This window comes from Falco rusticolus, chromosome 1 (genome assembly GCF_015220075.1).
Source record: "Falco rusticolus isolate bFalRus1 chromosome 1, bFalRus1.pri, whole genome shotgun sequence".
Taxonomy (NCBI): domain Eukaryota; kingdom Metazoa; phylum Chordata; class Aves; order Falconiformes; family Falconidae; genus Falco; species Falco rusticolus.
Genome location: NC_051187.1, coordinates 4,343,580 through 4,355,220, shown reverse-complemented (window position 1 = coordinate 4,355,220; position 11,641 = coordinate 4,343,580). Strand labels below are relative to the sequence as shown.

Sequence of the window (11,641 nt, the reverse complement as noted above, 5' to 3'; positions counted from 1 at the left end):
CAGAAAGACCTCGAAATTCTGAAAAACAAAATGTGCCAGCATTTTAGATCTGTACTGATACTCTGTTACACCATTTGATTTCTAGCTTAATTGGTGGCTTGTGTTTATCATTTGATACCTCCGTTTTTCTCCAACTTTCTTTTCCTCACAGCAGAAGGGCTGCAGCCAGTCTGACAGCATTACTTCCCTTGCCCCTGAAAGCAGAGGGCTTATGATGCAAAACAGCTTAGCGATGAATTACAACATTAAGAACTCCAACTGAACCAAGCTCAAAGAAGCAGCTAGAACAAGCATGTAACACCTGAGAGAAGTAAATAAACTTTGAGGTTTATTCACCCATGGATGAACAGGATATTTACTCTGCACAGAAGTAGCGCCCCAGCATTTACGAACAATTCACTAACCTATGCGAAAGAGAAAGAAGTCACTGCCGGTAGGTTTGCACTGTTTTGAAACCTGTTCTGTGAGAGTGGCAGAGGTCCAGATGAAGAGGTCACACCACGACAGGAGTAAAAGTCACAATGCTCCGTTTACTCTGTGCATGTAGAGGCAAAAAAAGTCAGAACCGGGGCCGGGCCTGCCGCCCTCCCCGCACACCAGCCCCTGCTCGCTCCGCCTGAGCCCCTTCCAGCCCGGGCCAGGCAGGGGCCACCCCGGCGGCAGGAGGGACCCGTGGCCACCCCCGTGGCCCTGCAGGTCGCTTGCCACCAGGGGGCAGCACCGGACCAGCGCCGGCAGCTGCCGGGTGCTGTGGGCGGCACAACACGGGGCAGGGGGGAGGGGGCTTCAGCCCGGCGCCGGGCAGGGTCCCCTCGCCCCGGGCGCAGGTGACACCAAAGGAGGCACAGCCAGCCGCACTCCGCGGCCCTGACAGGTGGTTTCGCGCACGAACCAGACAGCACACCATCGCCGCTTTTCCCACAAAAGGGAAATACACTTACGTTAGACAAGAAAATAAGCAGCTGCTGGTTTGCTGGAAATGAAAAAAAATTAGCAGTGGCAAGGAAGATGAGTCTGTTGATTTAAAGCACTTCTGTATCTCAGCCCTAAAGCCTCTGCTCTGCAGTCGTAACAATATGATAAAGTTAGCCAAGCAGGCAGTGGGGTGAAAGCCTCTTCCCCACCGTGCTTAGGGCAAGCGGGGTGCGGCGCTGCCCGTGGGACTGCCCAGGCAAGGATGCCACAAAGGGCCTCAGCATGCTCCGTCCCCTTCGTCTTCTCAGAAATATTTAGCAACACACCTCAATTTATATTTGCTGAGCTCAACTTGGCGGCAATATAGAAATCTGAATTTTTTTCAGTAACATTGTTCGAGCTCTAATCTGAGCTTTAATCTGTTTCAGTAACAGATTCAAGGCATATTTCCAGAATGTTTCCAATGGGACAATGAGTCTTGTTTGGCGTCCAGAAGACATGCTCGTAACAGGACATTTGGACTCCTTGTATAGCTGTTTACTTCATGGGCCCGTTTACCTTGCCTTCACTGGAGAGGTCTGCTGATCTAATGTTCTGTATTTTAAAATATTTTTGGTATATCTGTAAGACAAAACAGAAGTGCTCAAAGCAGTGCACAGCACTCTAAGAGGTGGACAGTTCAGACACGTTTCAGTAGGACAAACAACTTCTATTACAGACTAAATCCAAAATAGTTTAGGATTATTCCGGACAAGAGACAAGCTGAAACAGATCAATTAATTGTCCCACTGCAGCTCCATCGTGCCCAGATGACATTCTGAAACTTCCCAGAAACCAGTGCTTTCCTGAGCTGTGCCAAGGGCTGTGGAAAGGTTTGTGGAGGAACTTTTACCTTTGTAATTTAGCAAGAGACTTACATGAACGCAAGCGCTCCCACGCTTAATTCTTAAACCAATTTAGTGCATTTACCTGCTGCTAAACTTGTTCGTGACACCAGACCCAAGTGCCTGGAATCACTTGTTGCAGAGATGACATCTTCCATATGTAGATTTACACAATGTATCTATATGGTTCAGCACTAATAAAAAATGTCACAGGCATTCATTTGCAAGTGATCACTAATATGAACATGCAAGATACAGTGCAAAGTTCAATTCAGAGTTTTCTTTATTAAAACACTTTTTCACATTCCTTATACTAACGCATTTGTATGGACACTCATGGGATGCTAGAAAGAACATCTGACAACAGAACAATGCTATGAAGTCGGTCATTTGTAAAAGGCTTATGATACAAACAACATTCGCATAGGGAACAATAAATTAGAGATATTAGCCAATAACTGGAGCTTGCAAATTTAAACATTTGGAAAGAGAATATAAAACCCTTTTGTATTTCTTGCTGGTTTTGCACCTTTGATGCAGTGCTTTAAAGCAGTAACTATATATGTATATACAAATCCACATCCTCTCTTTAACTGTTTTCTAATTAAAACAGGAACCTTCTTACCTGTGGCCCAGATCTTGTAGTAATTTAATCTGCAGTAAGAAAAGGTGAGCAATTGCAGTGTCAAAGACCAGCTGGTTAAGGGGCTGGGGACAAGTACAGTACTTTTTCTGGTTTGTTTTGTGTTCTTTTTTTAAACTTGTGCAACTGAGATAAACATGGGCTGCAAAGATTAGATCCAGGTCCAAACTGGATCCATGTTAGTGGTTTATCATACTATAGAGAAAAAGGATAGGCATGAGGTTCCATAGTGGACAAACTGGACACAAGTGTGACTTCATGTCTCTCCTAAAATCAGTGGAATAAGGATTATACATAACAGGATTTTCAGGTACAAACTCACTGACCTGGGTGTAGTATATCCACCCACTGAAGACCTGTATTTTGCATCATCCAAAATAACTGTGATGGGCAAGCATTCCTTGAAGAACCGTCACACCAAACTAACCAACAAGCATCAGAACCTTTAAAGGGGAAAAGCAATTCAGCAAAGAATCAAGAACATTTGTGCCTCTACTGATAGAAGCACTTGGTAAAATACTGCATCTCTGAACAGTTATTCAAGTTTTTAGAGAGCCCAGAGCTCACTCTTCTGGCATGCCCTCATTGCAGTGTAGCATCCAAGTGAGCTATAAATTAGCTGGCTCCAAGACTGGTAGCAGTCCAGCTGCTGCAGCACAGGGAGTTCAGCGCAGGCTGCAAGATCATGTCAAAGTACATACACGGTTGGCCAAGCTGTGCTGAGCTCTGTTCTGCCACAGTACAGTCTTACTGATAACCAAGTCAGCTGGTTTCAAGCAAGCTTAGAAATTTGTACATCCTACTGGCATCACAGTAGTTACTGCACTGTAGAAACGTACTTCCTCAGCTGTAGCTTCCCCTTTCATTTCCTCAGAGCGTGATGCATTGAAGGCTAGAAAGGCAAAATTGCATTAGCAGAAGAAATTAAAAATGAGAACCTAGGTCAGTGGTTTCTAGAGCCACTTTCCTATGAGAATTTTTATTTGTAATTTTTTCCATTAAATGCTTTAGGAACATCTCCATTGTTCCCCGTAAGGACATAAACTTTGAAAAGAAGAGCCTGGCAAACTCATAAATAAGTGCTGCAGAGCTTTTGAAACATTTGCAACATCTTCCATCTTGGCTTGTTTTCTTCTCCCAGCTGATCTTTGAGACGACTGTTCTAAGTAGCATCAGGATGCCCTTGTAGTCTCTGTTAGAAACCAGACCACAAAAAAAAAAAAAAAAAGCTATGAGTATAAATGTCCTCCTGCCCTCTCCTGTCCTTTTTGATCGATACAAAACTTCAAATTTAGTAACATATTCCTCAGAGCACTGTACAATGAACTAATAAATACTCGCAAGTTCCCTGGGGAGATACTAATATTATCTTCATCAGATAAAAAAGGAAATAAGACAGTGGGAGATTTAGGTTAACAGTTCCAGGCTAGACTGCAATACTGTTAATCACCAACATCTGAAACTGGATGCTTACTGATAAAAGTTGGACTCTTAAAGGAACTGCTTAAAGGAACTCAACAAATCTGAAAGTCAGATCATTTATTTACTAGTAGATGCTCTGCTGCCATAATCAGGCCCCCATCTTCAGTCCCACAAGAGTGAAAACCTTTTCCCAAGAAGCATTTGGGTATCTCAACAGCGAGCAATGCAGCGTTCAACTTTTAGACACCGTGTTTCTACAAAAGTCTGTTCCTTTGAGTAGGTTATCGTCAGTACACAGCAGGGACATAGCAACCTGGGACTGAGAATCACAAAAGGGAGCGTGCAGATGGAGTCCTCTATGCTAGCCAATGGGACAGGGCAAAGAAAGATCCCAAATTTCATTGCCTTTATACTGTAAGACAGAAATAATTCAGTTCCACTGAGGATTTACAACTGTCAAGTCTTTCCTGGCATCAGTTGCCAAAGCAAGTCTTCCAACAAATATCTGCTAAGAGTACATGGTGGCCTCTAACCTAATAGTTTAGTCTGTCAGCACCGAGGCGCCTAATTCCTTTTGTGGACTTACCCCCAAAGGATTTGCCCCATGAGTCAGAGGCAGGAATTCCTGGTTTATAATTCAGTGTTTATTTCAGAGTATCACCTTGTTTTTCATATCCTGACTGCCTGAAATCTCCCCACAATTTTAAATGGACACATCCTTCATCTTCGTTTCCTTTCTGAAACTATTGTGCCATGTTACTATGCATAGTTAAACACATGCCAGGTCCCACTTTGGAGCTGGCTATGTTGTGCTGGCAATGTGAAACAATCCCTTTACCACTGAGAATTTACAAAATACTTTTGGGCTCACTTGAGTCAGAAGAGAAAGTAGCTGAAAAAAACCCAGAAATTTCTCCAAATACATTGACATTGTACAGGTTTCTGTCTCAGAGGGCACATTCTGAGGCTGAACAAATAGGCAGCTAAAAGTACGCTATGTTCTGACGGAGGTTGCCAGTCCTCGTCTACCCCTAGGACAGAATCAAACAAACAAACAAACACACATCTAAGAGGTAATAGGAGAAGAGGAGATATGAAGTCAGAATGTACTGCTGAGGTAAATTTGACACAATACCAATTAGTATTTGGCGAAGTGGCTATCTCATTGTTAAGATATTTCCTTCAATATGTTTTCAGAAACTGGGACCATTAAATAACTTAGAAAGATTGCCAGCTCTGATTTCAGGAAGGAAACCTCCTCCCAGTTCCTCTCTAAGTAATTCATTTCTTTTGCAAATACTTCCTATGGATAGCATTTAAGATACAAAATTTCTGAAACAGAGGAGAAAGAGGGAAGGAACTCCTGACACAAAACACTAGAAATGACCTAAAAGTCCAAGGCATTCAAGTTCAAGGTACTCCGGACTGCAAATCAATCAGAACCTGTATTGCAACTGGGCCTTTACACAATTAAAAGAATTCGAACTTTAACTTACTGTTTTTCTAACATACCGCCTTTCTTGACACAACACAAACACTTTCAACGCCCCTGTGTAACACAACACTTACTGTCAGTACACAGTGTTTACTAAAGCCCTGAGCTCAATCTTTTAATGATCCCTCAGTGAAGATGAAGCAAATTTTCTAAACTTCCATGCTGGATTATTTATTCTGACAGAAACTATGTAGGGGCAAATGCAGACGAGCAGGGCTAGCATTCATTAATGTGATGTCTTTCATCTTTCTTTTCCACAATGCGGTACTTGTTTTGCCTGTGACTTCTGGAAGACAATGCAGAACTGAGTTATCGGAGTTTACCTGAGGAATGGAACCTGCACTGCCATTTGAATTCAGACAGTGAAAAGGACAACAGGATCTGATGTAGAGTCTCCACGATCATTACTGAAACAAAAAGGCTGCGCGGCCTCCTGTCTCTGAAAACACAGCTCTTGGCAAATCACTCCTCTCTCTGCTGTGGTGCCCTTTATCCCACACTTCTGGAATACCTATTACTTCCTAAACAGAGTCAACTTCTACAAGCTTTTTGACAGGTCACCACAGCTAAGTAATCCATCTGGTATTTCATGTGATTATGATGCCAGCTGACCAGCCTAGCTCCTGAAGGCCTCCTTTCACTCACAGATTAAGGGAGTAGTAGATCAAAAGCAACTTCACCTCTGAGCCAAATACTTCATTCAGCTATATAGAAGCAGAACAGCTGGGGAGGAAGTTTAAGCCACTTGATCACTTTAGAAGGAGCATTTTCCTTTCCATGAGTAGGTTCAACAACTCCTCATTTGGACCAAAACTCTGAGGTGCATCACAGTTAAGCACTGTGTAAAAATGAGCTACAGAAAAAAACAGTTGCAAGACAATAATGACAGAAAACATCTTAGTAGCTCCCTGCCTCTTCTGTACTCATCTATGTTGCCTGAAAAGTGCTGAGAGACAAGTAGGGGGGATGGAAAAATCTATAAAGAAATTTATCTGTCCAGTCCAACTTTAGGTCACTTATCTAGAGAGTTCAAAAGAGGGATGGAACTGCTTTTTGTCACAGGTTTTATGGGAATAGAAGTGGGAATTCAAGAAGCAGAGGGTAAGGATCTGGTTTTTTGCTATGTCCTTTAGAGCACTAACAATTAAAAAAAAATAGTCACTATTTGAAGTATATGAACAGCATCTAAGGAGGGGACAATGTCACAGATGGGAACTGAGTAAGGCTACTTGTAACAAACTCAAGGAAGACGTGCAGGTGTTATGAAGCTGACTTTTCTTTGGGGTGTTTCTGAAAATGGGATTAGTTTTAAAGAATAACTAGTTTTATTACTCTCCTACTGTTCATAGGAGTTTGCATAGACAACATGAAGAAAACACTGCCCTCAGCTGACACTTTCCTCCCTTGTATCTAACATTACTTCATAAAGCTTGCTAAAGCAGACAATCTAATAGCCCAATTAATTATGATGAAAGCGATTTACATGGGGTAGTCAGTGTATTTTCACTGAAGCAGCCTCATTATACTTCCATGGAGAGTTTTTTTTGCTCACTTTTGGCCTCAGGAAAACAAAAAAAACCTTCATAAAACTTTGGTCTTTCATCTAATGTCCATTATAAATTATATAGGGTGAAGGAAAAAGAAAAAGACAAAACCTCCTCCCTAAGCTTACACAAGACATCTATCACAGCCGCTCTTGCCCATTTTTCCTTTTGTGTTGGAGAGGGATAAACTTTCTTCTGCATGATTCTCTAAGGAATGCCAGGTATAACCCAGAAGAGGTTTCAGCTTAATTTATTTTTAGAGATTTGAGAGCAAAGAATAAAAACAAACCTTTAAACTAAGAGAGACAATGATACGATAAATGCTACTGGCCTGTTAATATATGTCTGTTTATTGTAACACAGCCTGTGACCTTCAGCATACTGCCAGTGTCTCTAAATAATACAATGGGCTGCTTTTTTATCCCATGGGGATGCGAGTGCTGATGGAGCCTTTCAAAACTCAAATAGATGCCATAAACTGACATAGACTGTGCTATTGTGATTCTTATTTATAAGTCTCTCCCTCTTTCTTTTTAAGTACAAGTTCCAAAGTCACAAAGTGGATGGCAGAAAAAAACACCGGGTCTGCAGTGTTTGAGGTTGGATTAGATAGCTTTACCTAACTTTCATAAAAGTACACCTGAAATGTAAGTTCCCTGCCTCTTAGATCTCTTGAGAGAGCAACAGCTCATTCGAGACACTTATTCTTTTTTAAAAAAATCTGTATGTTTTCACTGGCTTCTTAGCCCTATAAAGCTGTTCACTACCTACAGAACCTTCACAAAACTCCTGTTTAGCTGAAATCCTCCATATACGGATGGTACTATTCTCACCACTTGGTTAGAGCAGCATAACTGTGACACAGCTACGTATTCTGACACAAAAAATTGCTCGCTTCTAAAATTTCTCACAAATTCTCAGTTTTCACCACTAGCCCTTAGAGTCATCCCACTTGCTGTATCAGTGGATGAAAATGAGCCCAGAAGGGAACAGTCACAGACAGTGCGTAGAAGGGACTTCTGCAAGTTCAGGTGCTCGGCTTAGTTTAACTCTCCATTTCACATCTTAGGAAGGACCTCACTCCTCTGGATATTCCAGTCACAGAAGATATGCCTGTGCACTTGAGCAGCCACACCCTGAGGAGATTCACTGGCACTGAACGGGTTTTACAGATGGGACTGGAACAACAGCTCTGCCCACAGCGAGCGATTTGTTTACTAGCTTAGCAGGTTTTCATATGCAACTCTTGAGTGCCTCAGGTTCATCAGAAACCTGAGTCAAGCAGCAGCCATCCCCAACCTTGTGCCATCCTGTCAGCATAAATATTTGTGGCACATATCCAAAGCTGTGCAGGTGTTCAACACAAATTCTTAGAAGATCATTTATTTGTCATTTACCTCCTGTACCAGCACTACCAAACACGAGTCAGTTCCATGGAGGTTTAAAGCTGACCCTTCTATAAACATAGTACTGAAAACCTGATTAGTAAGATTATATATGAAGGGATTGCCCAGTGGCTGTCCAGTAAAGGTCCTGAACAACAAACAAACAATTAAAACGTAGCAACACTTCAACACTATCTCACTAGATATACAATAATCTTAATGCAATTTCCCTCCATTTAACTGCTGGAATAAAATGTATACTTACAGAATGCCTGTTTTCCACAGAATCTGCAAAATAAAATGCAATGTATAAATTATGAATTGGCACATTGCAAAGCCGATCGGTTCTACCTTCCAGCAAATAGACTTTTATGTTTAATCTAACTGTTTCTGTTCACCTTGCAATGATGTAAAATTGCCACCTACAATTAACATTCAAGCTCTGGTCTGAAGAAGTATTCAAGCACAAGGGTGGGGCCAGGCATTTCAAAGACCACGCTGAACAGTGCGTGTTTGACAGCCTTCCTGATTGATTATGGTTTAGAGCAGAAGTCTCTACTAAGAGCACAAGCTGTTACTGGACAAAAAGTCTTCCTTCTAGAGGCAAGTTCTCATGAGCATTATACTTCCTCTTCTAATTCCTTGTCAGGAAAATAACATACTGCAGAAATCCGGTATAGGATACAATTTTCAGAGCCAAGTAAGATCCTGCAAAGACACCTGAAATTTTATTAATAAAAAGATGCCTGTTCCAAATGAAAACCTCAGAGCCAGCGGGCTTCTTCTGTTTAGGATCAGTGAACTTTAAGATTAGGCTTATTTTAAAAAAAGTGGGTTTAGCTACTCAGAAGTTTCACAGAATACCTTCAAATACTAAACCATAAATATTTATTTGCCCTCTGAAAGTAAGGCAATCTAGATACATAAGGGAAGTAACTCTGCTTTCAGAAGAGGACTTTAAGTCTTGTTAAAAGCGCTCTTTTGTATGGTCTGTTAAGATATTTCACACATGACTAAAGAAAGTGCTGAATCTTGAAGGGCATTTTCTTGGGAAGTACATCAAATTCAGTGGAGAGAGGTCATGTCAAGGAAATTCATCTAATGCTTAAAACAGAGGGTTTGGACTAGGACTCTGGGTTAACCTTGCCAGCATTTCTTCTATAAATGTGGAATAGTTTCTGAATCTATGTTTTTCTTAAGTATATATATTTTTAAACTGCAAATAATAACATCAGTTCTCCCATAGGCAGAACACTTACACTAAATGTTGAAAGGTTCTCTGACATCGTTACATGAAGGATATTATGAAAGGTACTACTGCCATAAATAGAACTTTAATTCAAGATCTTTTAGTAACTCCCTTGCAAGCCAGCAGAAGTAATGAGGAAACTGAACACAGGTGAATCTAACTTGGCAGATAATGCTCGTCTCTTTTTCTCTCTTCTTTACAGTTACATCCATGTATCTCTCTGGTGCAGTTAAGCTCGTGCAGTTAAGCTCATACAGTTTCTACCATCCACATTTACATGAGGATTGTGATTCTGCCTCACTGAAAGCAGCATCATGAACACAGTATACAATCAGGCTGCAATTCCTGAAACACAGAGAGACTACATGAATGTCGCTGGCACTGTACTCTACAAGTTTTCTCCCAGACAGTTCTACCCAGAACTTTTAGCCTAGGAAAAGGATTAAAAACTGAGGTGACTATAGCACTTTATTCCAGTACATAAAGTTTCTTTCAGTATAAAATGGATCTTAATGTTTGGGGCAAGTTTGATCCCTATATGTTTAACCAGTTTGATAAGAAACAAAATAGTAAGTTACGTGGGAAACACGTAAAAGCTTTTTGTGTCCTGAAAGGTGACAGAAGTGAACAAAAACACTGCTGACCCAGTGCTACATCAAAGCTTGACTTTAAATGGACAAAACTATATGTTAGGTTTATGAAGTGAAGTATTAACGAGCTCTAGTTTAGTCCTCTGTCACCATGTATTGTGCTTACAGGAAGGAGGAAATGAGAAATTTTGTATAAATTCCAAACTTCAAACAATGGGATGTTTGCCATCCCAAAGCTACTAGGTCACTATCACAGATAGCCCGCCTCCTTGTTATCTGTCACCCATACTCAAAATAGTGTGGTTTTCTAGCTAAGTACCATATCTCTTAAAGCACGCAGATTATTACATTCTCCTGGTAAAGTGCTGCTGGAAGGCTACATGATTTTTAAAAGGTACCAATCGGGTAAACAAGCATAGCCTCTAACGAAAGCACAATGACACAGTGCTTTTGCCAATTCTTTGCTACATTAATCTTTTCACAACCTTTTTTATTTCATTCCTATTAAAAATATGAGGTGTTTTTTACTTGAAACACACTGATTTTACAGTGATGAAAGAGAACAGAGAGATTTTTCAAATGACACCTGGCTTTCCCGTACTAATAAAACCAGGGAAATGAGAGATGCTAGATTCTAGTCATATACAGCAAAACTGGTCAAGCTTCCATAGCAGGGCAAACAAGAAACTGCATGTTTTGTGAAAGGAATCAGAGCTGAAGGTCTGGGGCTGGTGATTTCTAAAAGATTCCTAGAGTCTAATGAAGGCAGGTGTTTTTTATAGATTTCTGATGGATTTAAACCCTTGCTACTGCTTTTAGTTGATGGGATTTAAAATTCAAAGAACACATTTTTACGAAGAAATATATTAATGGCAGGAATTTAAGACACTGTCATCCCCATCTGCTCTGCCCTTTCTTGTTACTAGAGGTTAAGGAGAAGACATGCCTGAACAATTGCAGTTCATAATCTATTTCAAACCCATCTCCAACACTGGTGAAAGCTAAGATGCTAGATTATCATCTGAAGATGCTGAACTGCAGGCACATACTACATTCTGCCAAGCCTTATATTGGAGCAGTAGCTTCTAAAAGGGAATCCTGGCAGGCAGCTTGGGAATAGATCTTACACAGGGGCATGCATGCAATTCAGTTTTGCATTTTAGGTTCAAGCAAGGTCAGAAGCTCCCTGCATATTTGTGTCTTACTGAAACCATCTGGCTCTGCAGAATTTTTGGCTGAAGCTATTATAAGCATTTGGCTCTGAAATCAATGTCTCACAGATCCAGGCTTTGGTCTAGAATATGTCTTGAAATCTAAAGGTCCAAAGGGTTTTTATTTTGGAGAAGGGACAGGTTATTTGCATGATTTCAGACTGCATGCAAGTAGCATGTGCTCATAAGGCCTGAGTTTTGAATAGCAAAACGAATCCCCAGATCCTGTAAGTTTTCTCCATCCACATTTACATAAGGATGTAATGTGGAATGTAGTGTAATGCTGGAAGAGGCATTCAGAGG

General features: G+C 41.0%; 1 protein-coding gene across 13 annotated transcripts in view; it reads right to left on the bottom strand.

Moving 5' to 3' along the window:
* Window positions 1-2,064: 2,064 nt before the first annotated feature.
* Window positions 2,065-11,641, bottom strand: part of PECAM1 (platelet and endothelial cell adhesion molecule 1) — a 33,511-nt gene continuing 23,934 nt past the window's right edge. For 4 of the 13 annotated variants that reach the window (XM_037405642.1, XM_037405649.1, XM_037405674.1 and 1 more), the window contains 2 exons: window positions 8,554-8,576; window positions 2,065-3,634 (listed from right to left, as the gene is read on the bottom strand). In XM_037405642.1, the coding sequence (XP_037261539.1) occupies window positions 3,367-3,634; window positions 8,554-8,576 (291 nt within the window). In that variant the 3' untranslated portion in view covers window positions 2,065-3,366. The remainder of the gene's footprint in view (window positions 3,635-8,553; window positions 8,577-11,641) is intronic. The other 9 variants (XM_037405666.1, XM_037405685.1, XM_037405703.1 and 6 more) reach the window with 3 other exon arrangements.